Raw genomic sequence first — 18,962 nt, 5'->3', positions numbered from 1 at the left:
GTCAATTAATTACTTTTTTTTTTTTAAGATTTTATTTGTTTGAGAGAGAGAGCTCTAAAGCTCACAGGCTGGGGAGCCGGGGCAGGGGGAGCAGAGGGAAGGGGAGAAGCGGACTCCCCACTGAGCAGGGAGCCTGATTCAGGGCTCAATCTGAAGACCAGAGTCTGAGCCAAAGGTAGATGCTTCACTGACTGAGCCACCCAGGCACCCCAGTTAATTGCTTTTTTAATGTACATCGGAACATGTACATGCTTCTGTAGAGTATTATCAAGAGTAAGGTTAGAAATCAGAAAAAATTAATATAATAAGAGTTAAAATATTCTCCTAGCAGCCTATTGTACTTGAAATTGCCTCCATAATACATTACACAGTTCTAGCTGTCAGCACACAAATAATGAATCATGGAAGAAATTGCATTTATCAAAAATTGAATCTGTTTTCCTATGAAAGTATTCTCAAAAAAAGTTAAAAACCTTTTAGACAAGAAAGGAAGATTTAATCTGGGAGAGGTGGAAGAAGAAGAAATTAATAAAAGGTATAAGTGGAAATAAATGCATAGTTATTCACCAAAACCTAAAATACTGAGATGAAAAGTATTTAGAAAAAGTAATCTGAGAAGTAAGTATAATGTAAGTAAGTATAAGTACTTATAAGTATAAGTATAAAAGTATAAGTAAGTAAGAAAGAAGTAAGTATAATGCTCTTTTCTCTCAGAAAAAGATGGTTCAGGCCATGGTGTATAAGGTCTAGAAGAAGTCAACAAAATAAAGAACAAAAGAAACACCATTCTGAGTTAGACTAATGAACCGGGGGAGGGGGGTGGCTCTTAGTGTTCTTTGAGTAACATTGATGAGTGGTTAGTGGGAAAATAGGTTACATCATCCATGATCCTATCTAGTGGTTTTTACTCATATTTTTTATATATACACTTTTATCTTTTTTTAGAAAAACTTACTTAAGGAATTGATACTGCTTCAGCGATGATCCACCTTAAGTAAAATGGCAGGTATTTAAGGCATATCCTTAACATGTCATGATTTGATTATCAGCCATGAAGATAATCACTATTACGAACATTCTTAGAACATGCTACCTTAATTAAAATTAATGCAAGTTGTATTTCATACAAGTGAATTTTAAAAATAACTGAAACATAAAAGCACAGGTTTCTGGGGCGCCTGGGTGGCTCAGTGGGTTAAAGCCTCTGCCTTCACCTCAGGTCATGATCCCAGGGTCCTGGGATCAAGCCCCACGTTGGGCTCTCTGCTCAGCAGGGAGCCTGCTTCCTCTTCTCTCTTTCTCTCTACCTGCCTCTCTGCCTACTTGTGATCTCTGTCTGTCAAATAAATAAATAAAATCTTAAAAAAAAAAAAGCACAGGTTTCTTTTTGTTTTAGATTTCCTTTTTTTTAAATTTAATTGTATTTTTTCAGTGTTCCAAAATTCATTGTTAAAAGCACAGGTTTTTTTTTTCTTAGCAGGTTTTGTGGAAATCTCCAGAGTGAATTTCAGTATTCATGTCAGTTTTTTCCTTTGTAATTTAATAGTCCATACTTATTGTGAAAAATAAGAAAATACAGATAAACAGAAAAGCACTCATAATCCATCACCAAAAGATAATCACAATTAACACTCTAATGTTTACCCCTTTTAGACTTTAGACACACAAATTCATATTAAAAATAAGATGATAGGGGCGCCTGGGTGGCTCAGTGGGTTAAAGCCTCTGCTTTCAGCTCAGGTCATGATCCCAGGGTCCTGGGATCGAGCACTGCATTGGGTTCTCCGCTCAGCCGGGAGCCTGCTTCCTCCTCTCTCTCTGCCTGCCTCTCTGCCTACTTGTGATCTCTATCAAATGAATAAATAAAATCTTTAAAAAAAAATAAGATGATATAATACATACCCCACGATATTTTTGTTTGTCCTTATAAACCGTGCTTATAGGAACTAACACATATCTGCCCTATAATACCTCAGAGTCATCAGTGTGAAAAGGAGTTACTGTGTTTTATCATTTAGTTTTATCCTTGGGAACCACAAGAAAATGAAAGCCTGTACCCTAAATGGCCCTAGATAATTACATTTTGTGAGTTCTTATATTTTAAAAGGCTTTGCAGTCTTAACCACTGCCAGAATTCAGTCTCCTTTACTGCTTTTCCTGTGCCATATTTGTAATTTCTCATTTTTCTAATCTGCGGTGGATTGACAATGAGATCTTCAAACTTGTTTGAATTACATTAAAATTAAAAGTAAATAAATGGGGACTTCTGGGTGGCTCAGTCAGTTAAGCATCTGCCTTTGGCTCAGGTCATGATCCCAGAAGTCATGATCCCAGGGTTCTGAGATGGAGGTCCTCTTCTGGCTCCCTGCTCAGAAGGGAGTCTGCTTCTCCCTCCTCTCTCTCTCACTCCCTCTCAAATAAATCTTTAAAAAAAAACAGTTAATGAATAGATCCTAAGAGGGAGCTGCAGATCCTTTAACTATAGAGTTAAAATACGTGAGTTTTCATGCGTGACTTCTAGAACATAACTGGTCCTCACACTCTGCCCCCGCCAAGGGTTCTTTATAATTGAAGTCTCTGGTTAAGTGAGGTATTAATGCATAACTAATACTAAATGGTATAGTGAGGGTTTGAAACGTGTAGCGTTAATTTTTTTTTTTTTTTTTATTTGACAGAGATCACAAGTAGGCAGAGAGGCAGGCAAAGAGGCGGGGGGGGGTGGGCAAGCAGACTCCCTGCTGAGCAGAGAGCCCGATGCGGGGCTCGATCCCAGGACCCTGGGATCATGACCTGAGCCGAAGGCAGAGGCTTAACCCATTGAGCCACCCAGATACCCCTAACATGAATTTTAAGTTTCATGATGAAACTATTATTAGGTTTTCAGCTATTTTTATTATAATTGGTGTAAATCATACAAATGAGTGTGACTTTTTATATTAGACTGTTTCATAGTAATTATTTCTTCTCGTGTAGGAAGATGAGAAGTTTTTGTCTGAAGTTTTTGCACAGTTAACGGATGAGGCTACAGATGATGATAAACGGCGTGAATTGGTAAGTTATTTATTCTTGAAATTTGAACCTTTAAAGAACACTTAACTTTTGGCATATACAGCTTTTAATACTGAGTTCGTTAAGAGAATTTTTTATAAATATGAGATGAAAGATACATATTTATATTTTATAATTATTCTCTAAGTTTCTCAAACTTAACTGTGTTGTATATTTACCAGTTTCTTAAAGTATCTTGATGTGATTTTTACCCCGCAATGAGGGGACTTAAGTGTCTTACAAAACCCAAAATTAGATATAGGGTTTATGTTAGAACAGAATTGCAAACTCATATATTTTTATGACTATAGTTACATTATAGAACAGCTCTTTTTTTTTTTTTTTTTTTTTTTTTTTAGGGGGGATAAAAGGTAAGAACCGTGCTTCTTGAATAAATGCATGATAAGTAATTTGATTCTTGGAAATTTTTTTTTCGTTTCAAAATGTATTTTCTGAGGTATAAGTCATGCTTTGGAGGAAGAAACTGCTAGTAAATTGCTGTTTACTAGCAGTTTGTCATTTTTTAAAATATTATATTCAGGGGCTTGGGTTTTAAAAAAGAATGGAAGAAAGATGTGGACTTAAAGTCACCCAAGTCATCTTGGTATAGTTGATTGCCTACTCAGTTTTCTCATTTATAGAATTAGTTATTTAAACTCAGGAATGTCTAATGTCCTTTCCAATTCTTAAAAACGGAATTGTACTTTTGAGAGCTCTCTGAGAACCCAGCCACCATTTGTTATACAGCATGTTTCTGTGAAAGTACATGGCTCTAATTCAAGATACATGCCTTACATGACATTTTTGCACCTAAATCACTAGTTAAGAATATTATATCTGCATTCACCCTCTGGGACTCTATAACATGTACACTGTAATGTCTTTGGAGAGGTCATTGTTCAGTGTTCAGAAATAATGCAAAGTTCACTTTCAGAGAGATGCTAGTTTTTTTTTTTGTTTTAAGATTTTATTTATTTATTTGACAGAGAGAGAGAGAGAGATCACAAATAGGCAGAGAGGCAGGCAGAGAGGGGTGGGGAAGCAGGCTCCCTGCTGAGTAGAGAGCCTGATGCAGGGCTCGATCCCAGGACCCTGAGATCATGATCTGAGCCAAAGACAGAGGCTTAACCCCCTGAGCCACCCAGGCGCCCTGAGATGCTAGTCTTTAATATGTTCTTTGAATACAGCTTTAAAGGAGCCAGGAAACCCTAAGAAATCAAGGTCCTTGAGAAGGGCATATTATACTGTGGTACATCACATTAAAGTGTGCCCCAAGTTTGCTCTTAATGTGTGTCAACTTCTGACTTTATTTTCTAATATTACAGGTTAACTTTTTCAAGGAATTTTGTGCATTTTCTCAGACATTACAACCTCAAAACAGGGATGCATTTTTCAAAACTTTGGCAAAGTTGGGAATTCTTCCTGCTCTTGAAATTGTAATGGTAATTATATGGTTTCTTTTCATGTTTCTGAAGTTGTGAATTTGTAGTACTTCAATATTATGTATGTGAAAATATTTATTATAGTAATGCATATTGAATTATATATATTAGCTTATGATTCACTTGATAGTGAATTACTATCAAGTAATTCACAAGTGTGTGTTCAGCTTTTGGATTTTTATTAACTTCCTGCATATAATATGGCTTCAAGCGAATAAAAATCCCGCATGTTTTTTCAGAACTGTTACTTGTTCTGTAACAATATTATGTTTCATAGAAACTATTAAAATACCTTTCCTTTTTAGACCAGTGAGTAGATGGAGGACAAACTGGACCAAGGTGGCTCATGCTGCAGTATGGTTTAGGGCAGTGGTTCTCACACAATTGTTTATATAATTTTTATCCATTGGTGTTGTATGAAAAATTGAAACTGAAAAGTTTTAAAAATACTTACTTAAGATGGTAAACATATTTTACAAATAATATAACTTATGAAAAAATAATTTTCCAGAAACAAAAAAATTTTTAGTGAGGAGTGGCATTTCACCTTTTTTGCCCATCCCTTTAACATTTGGTGTAAGAGAAGACAGCTAGATTCTCATAGCAACTTCTGCATTTGATTTGTTTTGATATCATGTGTCTTGTAGCCTCTGGAAAACCCCACTATACTTGTGATATACTGAGAGTGAAAAGGGCCAGTAATGCCCTAGTATTGTTTATTTTTATGAAAATAGTTTTAATCTCATGCACGTCCCTGGACCACACTTTGAGAATGAGTTAAGGAATGTTTTCAGAATCACTTGAAGATTTTGTAACTTGTAAGTCATTTATCCTTCATCTATCAAAGAGGGAAAAGCATTCAGGATCACTACCTTAGAAAACTAAGATATGGAAAAGAGTAAAAATACCCAGAGTGCTTTTCAAAAGCATCTTCTGTTAGGAGAGTCATAAAAGAGAGAATCGGTTTCTGAGGAGTAACTGGCAAATTCAGGACCAAAGACAGATTCTGGAAAATTTTGAAGTCTTAACTAGGTAACATCATTCACATATTGCATATATGTAAATACAAAAAAAACTTTTTATAGCATTTGTAAAGTATAATCCTATGCTGATTCCTAAATATTGCTAAATATTCTCTGAATATTTATCTTTCTGATGGCAAAAACTGAAACTAATTGAGCTGCTTTAAAGCTTTTAATATTTATACAAGAAAAGGAAGAAAAGATTCCAGTACAATGTCTAAATCCAAATACTTGGTGTGCATAGATTTGGGAAAGAAAGGGAATGTGGCATAATTTTCGTTAACAGTCTTTAACCCAATTTTCCTTTTACCAGGGCATGGATGATTTGCAAGTCAGATCAGCAGCTACAGATATATTTTCTTATCTAGTAGAGTTTAGCCCATCCATGGTCCGAGAATTTGTAATGCAAGAAGCCCAGCAGAGTGATGATGTAAGTAATAATTCTCTGGTTCTATGTGAATTACCTGTACTGTTTGCATACTATTGAGAAAAAAAGTATAACTACAATCTAAATCTTTAATGAAGCAAAATAGATTTCTGATCAGCTACGACTTCAGCAAGCCCAGAAAATGTGGCATTTGATTTATTTTAAAAAGCTGTATGCAAACTCGAGTTGAGATAGATTATAATAGAATCAAATTCTTCAAAAAAGTTCAAGTCTAATGATGTGTAATTTCAAGCCCCTTAGGTCAAGCATTTCTAATATAACTAACAAGTTGCCTTCACTTGTTCAAATGTGTCTTTTTTTTCCTCATGTGAATAAATGTTTATTAATGAGACCAGTGTGTTTTCCCACTACAGAAATACTTAAAGTTTCCCCTTAAACTCTTTTAAGAACAAAATGAGCATATAGCTGTAATTTAAAGTACCCTTTCGTACATCAAATATAGTTTAGTGTTAAATAGAAAATAAATATAATTATGTTCCATCCTAAAAAAGATTTTGATTTCTGTTGTTAATTTGACCCTTATTACGAGTCACTGTTGAATTAAACTACAGTCATTTTACATGTTTTGTATTTAATCTCTTACTCTCTCCTTAGATTTCTACATTCTTTGTTAGATATTTCCAGTGGGTTTTTTTTTTTTTTAAGCAATTTTATTTTAGAATCAGTTTGAGCTAATGCTGCAGTTTTAGGCAGTAGAAAAGAAATAGAAGAAATCTTTATGTTAAGTATGTTTTAAGGTGGTTTTTTTTTTTTCCATCCCAAGTGGTACTAAATCTGACTTCAAAGAAATAAATACCTGGTTTATTAATCAGTTTATAACCTCACTGTTGGTATGTGTATCTTTGTGCCGTCCTTTACAGAAGGTAACTTTGAATTTAACACTCTTAATTGGTGCATTCTCAGTGATGTGTATGATTAAGGACATTCATTATAAAATTGCTTCAGATCATGAGAAGAGTAAACTTCTAGAATTCTTAACTCTGAAAGCTTTTATTTCTATTTTCATTAGAAATATTTCCTTGTTTACATTCAATTGATGAATGAGACTTAGAGAAGCAATTACTGATCTTTAACTATGCAAAGTTCCTTTCTCAGTCTTATAATCCTAGTCTTCAAGGTCTTCATTTCCCCAGATTTTCTGAGATCTAGCAGTTTAACAATTTAAAAATTTTGTTGCCTCAAAATAATGGAGTTAGACCACAAAAGAGGATAAAAAAAATTTTTTTTTTCTTCAAAATTAAGGATTCTACATGCTAAATTCTTTGTTGACTTCTGGTAACCTTTGAAAAGAAAAAACTTACCTGTGTATTTGGTGGGCAGTTGCTATTTTGGAGCCCTTTTAAAGTAAATTCACAACATTCGAACTTTTCTTTCCAGTATTATGGAGCAGATTTGTTTTAGGAACCTGGATTACATATTAAAATATGTATTAAGCAACAGGAAATATTAACATTTTTTACTGTAGTCATTTTTTCTAAGCTAGACAGATAGATAACAGGAATAATTGCTGTCTTTTTGTTATTCCAGAGATTTCACATGTTTTTATGCTAATATTCTTTGAACCGCTCAGTAAAACTTATTTTAGAATCTGACTGGATAAGTAAACAACTATTACTAAACCACTTATTTTGGCAGGTATTTTCACTGTACTTCTCACTTAAAAATAAACTCATGTTAATTTTTAAAGATACGATAATCGCATTGGGATTTTTTTAAGAGTTCTTACTTCGTAAAGTTTTATACTGAAATACTTAACAGAATTATATATGTGGAATTTACAATAATTCTGGAAGATGAAATTTGCCATAATAAAGTTAAAAAATACATAAGCTAATCTCTGAGCTATTTGATATTTTATATGGAACATAATGCATTTCTTAAAATTGCATCCATTTTTTTAACTTTTTGTTTTGAAATAATTTTAAATTTATAGAAAAGTTATAATAATAGTACTAAGAACTCCCATATGCACTTCACCCAGATTCCCAGTTGTTAATATTTTATCTCTAATTTGCCTTATCATTCTTTCTTTGCTTATATTTGTATGTACACATTTACCTACAGAAATAATTATTTTTGTTCTAAATCATTGAAGGATAAGGTACAGAAATGATCACAAAGTGCCTTTTTACCCATATCTACTTCAGTGTCTATTAAAATTATCAAAATCAGGAAGTTAGCATTTTTACAGTATTAATATCTAACTGCAGTCCTATCTCAGATTTTGTCAGTTGTCCCAGTAATGTTCTTTTTAACCAAGACAATACTGAAAATTTTCTGGTCTAGTGTCCAACAATTTGGACTTGTCTGATGTTTCCTCATGATTTGATTTAGGTTATTTCTTTGTATCAGAAATGGTACAGAAGTAATGTTTTCTTTAGTGCATCACATCAAGGAATTCCTTTAAATTAAAAAATGAACTGAAAGGGGTTTTTTTGTTCAGACTATTTTGCTTTTTCACAGACTTAAGGAATTGGACCATTAAGTTCTGTAGAATTTGAAGAGCTGCTTTTGCTTTCTTCTGACATGTCAAATGGATCAAAAGAAGTATTGTTTTTCTAATTATTTTAGCCCTCATTCAGGTTGCTGCAGAACAAATTTCACGTGCATTTTTAAAATAATTCATACATTTAAAAAACAAAGATGTTTCCACAACATCCATCAGTTTTTATTCTACTTCAGAATAATGTTCCTGCTCCTATCATTCGTTCTTTTCCTCTTATTTACTATATTCATGGGATCTAAGATACATGGATGCTAATGTTTTCTTTTTTTTTTGTAAATTTTATTTATTCACTCAACAGACAGAGACCACAAGTAGGCAGAGAGGCAGAGAGAGAGGGGGAAGCAGGCTCCCCGCTGAGCAGAGAGCCCGATGCGGGGCTCAATCCCAGGACCCTGAGACCATGACCTGAGCCGAAGGCAGAGGCTTAACCCACTGAGCCACCCAGGCACCCCGATGATGCTAATATTTTCTTGATCTTACCAGGAAGTGTTAGTGGAAAAATTTTCATTTGGCTTTTTGTCATGCTTGCCACATAGCTTATAATAACTGTTTAATGCCATAGATTATAAAATGTATCTCAGTATCAAGAAGTTGAAAGTTTTAAGCAACCTTAGAACAATGAAATGAAGTATGTTCTTTATCTTTCCCAGTCAGAAAATAGAGATGCCAACTGATAACCTGGATAATCTCTCAATTCCATGTGTAGGTACCCAGCACTTCCCCGCTTTTGCTGATTATTTTCCCCGCTTTTGCTGATTATTTTTTGCAATATTGCAAATTCTTAAACCCACAAAACTGTACTTTAAATAACAGTATGTGGGACGCCCGGGTGGCTCAGTTGGTTAATAAGCGACTGCTTTCGGCTCAGGTCATGATCCCAGCATCCTGGGATCAAGTCCCGCATCGGGCTCCTTGCTCAGTGGGGAGCCTGCTTCTCCCTCTGCCTCTGTCTGCCTCTCTGTCTGCCTGTGCTAACTCTCTCTGACAAATAAATAAAATCTTTAAAAAAAAAAATAACAGTATGTGCTTCTAAGAATAGTATGAGGTTAGTCTGTGATGAAACCAATGGGAGTATTATTTCTCTAAAACTTTGATTTAGATATAACTAAAACCTTGAAAAATCTCTCGGAAATCTTGGTTAAACTCACTTGAATGTTGCTATTTAAGTGAAGGATAGCAAACTTTCCTTAAAAGGCCAGAAGATAAATAAGACTTGATGAGCTCTTTGGTATCTGTTGCTATTACTCAACCCTGCCATTGTAAGAATGAATTGTCCAAAGATGGTGTAGCTGTGCTCCAGTAAATGTTTTTACCTTACAACTTTATGTACAAAGTAGGCAACCAGCAAAATGGTCTTGTGGTTTGCCAAGCCCTAACTTAGACCCCTTTCTCAGAATATTGCAAGACAGTGATGGTGGCATTTAAAGGCTGACACTCAGGTTGTAACTGCAGAAGCTACAATGGCAGTGTAAAAAGAAGTTAAAAGAGAGAACATAGGAATAAGCAGTCTTCAATGGAAAGAAAGTCATTGGGCCCTCTTAATTAACATTATAAATTTAAGAGAGGTGGAGAAAAAAATGTATGTATATATATATACATATATATATATGTTTAAGAGGGTGTTCCCTACAAATAGATTTGTAGTCCAGCACTGACACATATTAACTGGAGTTACTCTATAATGGTTTATTTGCACATCAAGTCAACATTTGATTTTTTTTTTTTTTTAAAGATTTTATTTATTTATTTGACAGACACAAGTAGGCAGAGAGGCAGGCAGAGAGAGAGAGGAGGAAGCAGGCTCCCTGCTGAGCAGAGAGCCCGATGCGGGGCTCGATCCCAGGACCCTGGGATCATGACCTGAGCCGAAGGCAGAGGCTTTAACCCACTGAGCCACCCAGGCGCCCCTCAACATTTGATTTTAAGAAGGAATTTTCCAGTAGTTTTTCATACCCCTTCATTATTTAGCTGCACTTGCTTGAGCATGAATTTTGTTCTAGCCTGAGTAATGTCGTTGTTGGGGAGGCAGGTCAAGGAAAATTGGATTTGTTTGTATAATATTTTAATGCAACCAGTAAAGAACTCCAGCAAACAGCTTTAGAAATCAGACAGTTCAACTCTAGCTAGCTTGAATTTTGAAAGAGTGATCCAACTTACAGTGATTTTTCTATTCCATTTCCTTTGTTCCGCCATTGGAGAAATAGGTATGGGAGAGTTAATAAGGTCACTTAGATAGTGTGTATCTTAGATGGCTGTACTGCAATTAGAGAGGCTGGGTCCTTTGATTCAGCTGTTCCTTCAGTTTACCAGGGCTTGCTCTGTTATGTTAACTAAGAAATGAAACATGCCTTACAGAAAACTTAAATGTTGCTAAGACTTTTAGTTCATTGATGTATGTTCAACCATTCATTAATTGTTTCAGAACGATTTGTTCATTGTTTCTGAAAAATACCATTACTTTTGAGTGGGTGTAGTCATGCATTGTAGTGGACTAATTATAATTACTTACTGAGGTGGGTGTGCCTCTGGAATAAGACTGTCTTGCTGTCCCATACTGCTCTATGGGGCAGAAACTATAAATCTTTGGTTGATTCTAGTATTTCAGGAGTTGATTTTTACTTAATTTGGCAGGATCCAGTAATATAATAGTAGTAGTAGTAGTAGTAGTAGTAGTAGTAATAATAATAATAATAATAGAACCTGACCTGTATCCTAGGGCTTATCTCATTTTTTCCCATCTTTCTTTTGCTGGCCATTGTCTACTTTATTACCAGCTGTGGTTTCATGTATTTTGTCTAGCTTTTTGTTGTTGTTCCAGATAAAAACTAAATCTAGTTCCTGTCACTCTTTCTTGATCAAAAGCAGAAGTCTGCTTTTGTATGTATTTTCACAGCAGATTTAAGTGCAAAAGTCTGACTCTTATTACAGATTTAGAGTGTTTGTGGATTCTTGTCTCTTTTGTATTTTCTTTAATAAATTATTTGTTTCATTAAAGTGACACTTAAGAGTAGTAAAAAATAAACACAAGGATTCAGAAGTTTAAAGACTTTTGTATCATTGCAGTGGCAATTAGTATTTTGATTGTTAAGAAATTCCCATATTTTGCCCTTTCCTCCCCCTGCATCTTTTTTTTTTTATCTAAGTCTGATTTTCCTGTTGTTTTTTTTTTCCTTTTCTTTAACAATGAAACTATAATAATAGGCTTGAAGAGTGCTGTTCAGTTTCTGTGATGATAGAAATATTTATTCTGTAACCACAAGGTAACCACTTGCTACCTGTGGCTGCCAAGCACTTAAACTATAGGTAGTGTGACTGAGGAATTACTACTTTTAATTTTAAACTGCCTCATGTGGCAAGTGGATACCATATTAAACAGCACAGGATTAGAGTATTTGTTACCTATACAGCCAGTCTAAGGAGTGACTCTTTTATTTATTTAAATTTTTTTTTGAGATTTTATTTATTTATTATACAGAGACACACCAAGAGAGGGAACACAAGCAGGGGGAGTGGGAGAGGGAGAAACAGGCTTTCCGCCTAGTGGGGATCCCAATGCTGGACTCCATCCCGGGCCCCTGGGATAATGACCTGAGCCCAAGGCAGATGCTTAATAACTGAGCCACTCCAGTGCCCCTAAGAAGTGAATCTTTTATCTTACAGCCATTCTAAACAAAGGATGTCTTGATCAGGTCTCTGTTTCAGAAGGGTAGTTCTACAGATAACTAAAGAAGGAAGACCTGACCTGTGGCAGAAGGAAGTAGGAGAATAAGAAATTAATGTATTACTTAGGAATGGGTTTGGCTTCATATATCCGAAAAACCAGGAGTGGCATCAGCGAGATGGCGGAATAGGAAATTCTAGGTCTTGTCCCCACAACAGAAACGGATTTAACAGTTATTAACAGACATGAATACCTCCATGTGACTTTAGAGTCCAGGTGAGAGGTAATAGCATTTTAGTGGAGCACAGAAATGAGAAAAGATACGTTGAAAAGGGTAAGAACAGTTTCACTTTACCCTTGTCACTTCTCCCCAAGTGACAAGTACTGAGAGATCCTCTGGCCCCACAGATTCTCTCACGGGGAAAGGGAGAACAAAGTGAGAGTCTGACTGACATCTCCAGCCTTTCAGAATGCTACCCGTGAGGGCCATTTCTTTCAGGTCCTACCCAGAACAGTGAGGGAATCCCCTTGCAATAGCTAAGAACAAAGAAAAGAAGCAGGGGCTCTCAAAACTACCACACACATCTCAAAAGCTGGTCCATGTACCCTAGTAATGAACCCAATCAACTGACCCAGCCAAAATCTCTGACTGGGCTGACTGGTGAAGAACTTTCCCTGCCAAGGCCAGTCTGTAAAGACTGAAAGAGCTAACTGCTTCTTTAGATGGGCAGATATCAGTGCAAGATTACAAAGATTAGGAAAACTTGACACCACCAAAACAAAGAAAATAAAGCTATCATAACTGACCCTAAGATAATGGAAAACTGAACTGACTGACAAAGAATTCAGAATAATCGTCTTAAAGAAGTTCATTGAACTGCAAGAGAACACAGATAACTAAATGAAATCAGGAAAACAGTACATGAACAAAATGAGAAGTTCAACAGAGAAAAAGTATTTAAAAAGAACCAAAAGAGGGGTGCCAGGGTGGCTCAGTTGGTTAAGCATCTGCCTTCGGCTCAGGTCATGATCCCAGAGCCCTAGGATCAAGTCCCATTTTAGGCTTCCTGCTGAGCTGGGGAGCCTGCTTCTCCCTCTCCCTGCTGCTCCCCCTGCTTGTATGCTTGCTTGCTTTCTCTCTCTGTCAAATAAATAAATAAAAACTTAAAAAAAAAAATTGTAGAGCTAAAGAATACATTGACTCAACTGAGGGGGAAAAAGCAATAAACAGCTTTGATAGCAGACTCAGTCAAGCAGAAATAAAAAATCAGAGCACTCAAAGACAAGCCATTTGAAATTATCCAGTCAGAGAACTAAAAGAAAAAAGAGTGAAAAAAAGAGAAAGCTTTCATGAATTATGGGGCACAATGAAGAAAAACAGTATATGTATTATGGTACCCTCAAAGGAGAAAAGAAAGGGACAGAAACCTATTTAAAGAAATATTGGCTAATAGCATCAAATCAGGGGAGAGATACAGTCATCCAGGTACATGAAATTTATATGTCCCCAAATAGATTCTATCCAAAGATGTCTTCACTAAGACACAGTACAATAAAACTGTCAAAAGTCAAAGACAATGAGAATTTTTAAAGCAGCAAGACAAAAAAACAAAAAGTCTCATCACATACAAAGGAATTCCCATAAATCTCAGCAAATTTCTCAGCAAAAACCTTTCAGGCCAGGAAATAGTAAGCTGATATATTCAAAGTGCTGAAAAAAAACCCTGCCAACTGAGAATACTTTACCTGGCATAACTAGACCTGCCTTACAAGACATGCTTAAAGAGAATTCTTTTTTTTTTTTTTTTAAGATTTTATTTATTTGACAGACAGAGATCACAAGTAGGCAGAGAGGCAGACAGAGAGAAAGAACCAGGCTCCCTGCTGAGCAGAGAGCCCAATGTGGGGCTCGATCCCAGGACCCTGGGATCATGACCTGAGCTGAAGGCAGAGGCTTTAACCCACTGAGCCACCCAGGCACCCCTCTTAAAGAGAATTCTTAAAGTTAAAATGAAAGAGCACTAAACAGCTACAAGAAAGCATATGAAAGTGTAAATCTCACTGGGGAAGATAAACATATAGACAGATACAGAATAACATAATACTCCATTCATGGTGTATAAATCCCTTTTAACTCTAGTATAAAAGGCAAAAGACAAAATATTAAGAAAAACTATAACTACAAAAGTTTTTAATAGATACACGTATAAAATAAATTCTGGGACACCTGGGTGGCTTAGTTACAAGTCTGCCTTCGCCTGGGTCATGAGCCCCAGGTCCTGGGATCAAGTTCTGCATCAGGCTCCTTGCTGAGCCGGGAGCCTGCTTCTTCCTCTGCCTGCTGCTCCCCTTGCAGTGCTCACTGTCTCTCTCTTTCTGACAAATAAATAAATAAAATCTTTAAAAAAATTTTTTTTAAATACATAAATAATAAATTCTGACATCAATAACATAGTATATAGGTTGGGAGTAAAAATGTAGAGTTTGTTTGGAATTGCTGATGAGATATGAATATTCAAAATATGTAAGGAATTCCTGCGACCCAGTAGCCAAAAAAAAACAATCCAATTTGAAAATGGGCAAAGGAACTGAACAGACATTTCTCCTAAATACACACATCTCTATTAGGCTGGCTAATATCAGGGCTGTAGGAGAAAGTGGTCTCCACAGGAGTTAAAGTTCTTTGTAATTTTTGCTTGTTGGAAGAACTTGAAGGACAAAAGGTAGTAGGCAGTGGCACTGTCATTTATGCATAAACCTGGAGTACTCAAAATAGAATTCAGGTTTACAAGATGAAATCATGGAAAGAAGAATCATGCTGTGGAAGCATGTGTGTTTCTGAAAAGTAAAAATCTCAAGAAGGAAAAACAAATGGCATTCTTGATCCATCTTTCTTAGTGAAAGAGCTTCAGATGAAACTATCTGAATTAGCAGATATAATGTGTATTTTCACATTGTGTTAATTTTTGAAGTGGCCCTGGGTCCTGACTACAGTATCAAAAATATGCTCAGGATTGTTTAGATACCTGTATTTGTAATTTAAAAAAATGTTCTGGGGGAGGTCGATGAATTTCTGTTAAAAGCCATTCCTTAGGGCGCCTGGGTGGCTCAGTGGGTTAAAGCCTCTGCCTTCGGCTCAGGTCATGATCCCAGGGTCCTGGGATCGAGCCCCGCATCGGGCTCTCTGCTCAGCAGGGAGCCTGCTTCCTCCCTTCTCTCTCTGCCTGTCTCTCTGCCTACTTGTGATCTGTCAAATAAATAAATAAAATCTTTAAAAAAAAAAAAAAAGCCATTCCTTAGTGTTACATGTAACAGACAAGGTAAATATTTGTTTACAGTGTTTGACAAACCATGCATTTAAGTACAATCAGCAAAAAGGAATAAGTATATGGATATGTGATTTTGAGATTAAAGTTAGTCTTAAAATGTAAATAAAATGTGGAACGTGTCCTCAAAAGAAAAGGGGGATGGCTAATATCAAAAATAAAGATGACAAGTCTTGACAAGGATATGGAGAAAAGAAGAGTCCTTGGGCAACTGGGTGGCTCAGTGGGTTAAGCCTCTGCCTTCGGCTCAGGTCATAATCTCAGGGTCCTGGAATTGAGTCCTGCATCGGGCTCTCTCCTCAGCAGGGAGCCTTGCTTCCCTACCCCCCCCCCCCCCGCCTCTCTGCCTACCTGTGATCTCTCTCTGTCAAATAAATAAATAAAATTCCTTTAAAGAAGAGTCTTTGTACACTGATGATGGGGATATACTAGAGTAGCCATCATGGAAAACAGATGGAAGTTCCTCTAAAAATTAAAATAGATTACCATATGATCCAGCAATCTTGCTTCTGTCCATAAATCCAAAAGATCTTGAAGAGATACCTGTCCTCCCATGTTCACTGCAGCATTATTCACAATAGTCAAGACATCTAAGCAACCTCAGTGTCCATCTACAGATGAATGGATAAAGAAAATTTGTCATATATGTACAGTGGAGCGTTATTCAGCCTTATAATAAAAGGAAGTCCTGCCATTCTTGACATCTTGGATAAACCTAGAGGACAATTTGCCAAGTGAAATAAGCCGGACACAGAAGGAAAAATACATGATACTTCTTACAAAAGTAATACAGACTCATAGAATCAGAGAACAGTGGTGCTTGCCAGTTCATGGGGGTTGGGGGAAATGGGAAAGATACTAGACAAAGGGTATAGAATTCCAGTTATACAGGATGAGTAAGTTCTGGAGATCTCCTCTACCGCGTAGTACCTATTACATACTTGGGGCGCCTGGGTGGCTCAGTGGGTTGGAGCCTCTGCCTTCAGCTCAAGTCATGATCCCAGCATCCTGAGATCGAGCCCCGCATGGGACTCTCTGCTCGGCAGGAAGCCTGCTTCCCCCTCTCTCTCTGCCTGCCTCTCTACCTACTTGTGATCTCTATCTGATAAATAAATATAATCTTTAAAAAAAGAAAAAAAAGAATATTATATACTTAAAAATATGCTGAGAAAGTAGATACTATGTTAAGTGTTTATATTACAAAAAAAAAGAAAACCCAACTTAGAATGGTTTTACCTAATGAAAGTTTTATTAATGTCACAATAAGTCTTGAAGCAGCTCCATGATGCCAGAAGACTTTCATCTTTTGAGTCAATCATCCTCATTTTCTGGTTTTAATGTCTATTACTTTGAGATTGCAAGATTGCTATTCCACCTCCAGGAATAAGAAGGGCAGAGAGCAAAATAATGGCTGGAAAGCTTTCGTGTTTTATTTTAAAACACTTTCCTGGAGGTTCCAATTAACAATTTCTACTTGGATCTCTTTGTGCAAAAGTAAGTTACCCTTAGCTATGAAGGATGCTGGGAAATTGTATTTTAGCTAAGTACATTGCCTCTAAACAAAATTTGGGTTCTGCTAGCAAAACAACGAAAATAGAGACTAAGTGGGTGCCTCATAGTATCAGCCACATTGTCTCCTCTCTGGCTACCTAACTTTCATACATATTTTTCTTTCCTCACCCACCTTTCCCTCAGGGGACATAAATCAAGTTTCCATTATTTGAGTGTTAGGTAGCTTCTTCAAGTCCAGATAAGACTCCTAGTATTTCAGTAACCTATAAACAGAAAGATAATTTATCTGCCCCCAACATCAAGCAAAACTGCTTTTGTCTGGGAAGAGGGAGAACATACTTATAGCAGTCATTCATTCATAACTGTAATGCACTGGTTCATCAGATACTTGTTGAATAGCAGTAGCTTGGACTCCTTGTTCCAGGAGGTTCTTGATTCAGAAAAGCAGCTTATTTTGTTTTCAGTGCCATGACAGAATTGCTTCATTGGTGTTGAAATTTTGAAACATGGTAGGGGCTAGGATTCTAATTTTAAGCAGCTAAGTCCCTGTGACATGCTTTTGTTGGTTCTTAACAGAATTTAAGAACACAAACAACTTTACAGGGAAATATTTTTGGAAACCACAGTATGTTCAGTTTAAGGGGCTAACACAACAAAATAATAACAAAAAGTGCTTTATACTGGGGACGACTGGGTGGCTCAATCAGTTAAGCGTCTGCCTTCTGCTCAGGTTATGATTCTGGGTCCTGGGATAGAGCCCCATATCTGGCTCCCTGCTCATCAAAGAGTCTCCTTCTCCCCCTGCTCTTGCAAATGCACACACTCACTCTCTCAAATAAATAAAGTCCTTTTTAAAGTGCTTTATACTGAATATTTCTTTTTATTACTTTACAGAGTTCTCCCAATTTAAGAAGTTCATCTTAATTCCATGCAGTTCCTTATTTCATCTCCTTCAGTTACTACCTTTCTTCCTCCAATAATAAACCTGTTCTCAAATCACCTGATGTCAAACCTTTTTCTTTGTACTGTACTTCAATTTCTTTTTTTTTTTTTTTAAGATTTTATTTCGTTATTTGACAGAGAGAGACACAGTGAGAGAGGGAATGCAAGTAGGGGAAGTGGGAGAGGGGGAAGCAGGCTTCTTATGAGCAGGGAGCCTGATGTGCATCTCGATCCCAGGACCCTGGGATCATGACCTGATCCCAGGGCAGACCCTTAACGACTGAGCTACTCAGGCACCCCTTAAGATTGCTTAAAAATACAGGCAAAAGGAAAATAAATTTTGTATCTGCAAGCTACTTTGTAGTTTCATAGTTAAGACCTAAAAGCATGCAACTAATGCATATCTCTGTGGTTAGATTATTATGTAACAGTGTACATCCACTTGCTTCCTATGGAGAGTTGTATACTAGGTTTTCTCACTTTTTTGCTAGAAAGGATTTTCTCGTTTGAAGCTCAGATAATCTGTATTTTAGGGTCACATGATGTGTGATCCTCCTCACTCAGTCAACTTCTAAATTCGTATCTGAGGCGGAAACCTAGAATGAGAATCTGTTAGAATCTCCATTGAACAAGAATCACTGGTAAATGATTTTGTTTCCCACTTCCCTATATTGATGTTGCCATAAGCTTTAGTGTGCTCTGATTTTTTTAGTGGGCCTTTTTCACTCTAGTGTATTTATAGAACTTGAAAAAATACTAGGAACATAAAAGTTTAAATAAGTTCATTTATTCTTTGGTTCTGATTTTGTTCTTTCAGCTGGTATATTTGTCTCATATTCAAACCAGTTCTAATGGAAGTACATTTTCTTTCAGGATATCCTTCTCATTAATGTAGTAATTGAACAAATGATCTGTGATACTGATCCTGAGCTAGGGGGTGCTGTTCAGTTAATGGGACTTCTTCGTACTCTAATTGATCCAGAGAACATGCTGGCTACAACTAATGTAAGAAATTATTCTGAGATAAAAAATATTTTGGTTTAGGCAGTTTTAGA

At 36.3% G+C, this 18,962-nt stretch overlaps 1 protein-coding gene across 4 annotated transcripts in view; it reads left to right on the top strand.

Moving 5' to 3' along the window:
• Positions 1 to 18,962, top strand: part of PPP4R3B (protein phosphatase 4 regulatory subunit 3B) — a 68,697-nt gene that overhangs the window by 26,831 nt on the left and 22,904 nt on the right. For all 4 annotated transcript variants that reach the window (XM_080813013.1, XM_080813011.1, XM_080813014.1 and 1 more), the window contains 4 exons: positions 2,974 to 3,051; positions 4,374 to 4,490; positions 5,826 to 5,942; positions 18,781 to 18,912. In XM_080813013.1, coding sequence (XP_080669139.1) covers positions 2,974 to 3,051; positions 4,374 to 4,490; positions 5,826 to 5,942; positions 18,781 to 18,912 — 444 coding nt within the window. The remainder of the gene's footprint in view (positions 1 to 2,973; positions 3,052 to 4,373; positions 4,491 to 5,825; positions 5,943 to 18,780; positions 18,913 to 18,962) is intronic.

This window comes from Martes martes, assembly GCF_963455335.1.
Source record: "Martes martes genome assembly, chromosome: 9".
NCBI lineage: Eukaryota > Metazoa > Chordata > Mammalia > Carnivora > Mustelidae > Martes > Martes martes.
This window is presented reverse-complemented; position numbering and strand designations above follow the sequence as displayed.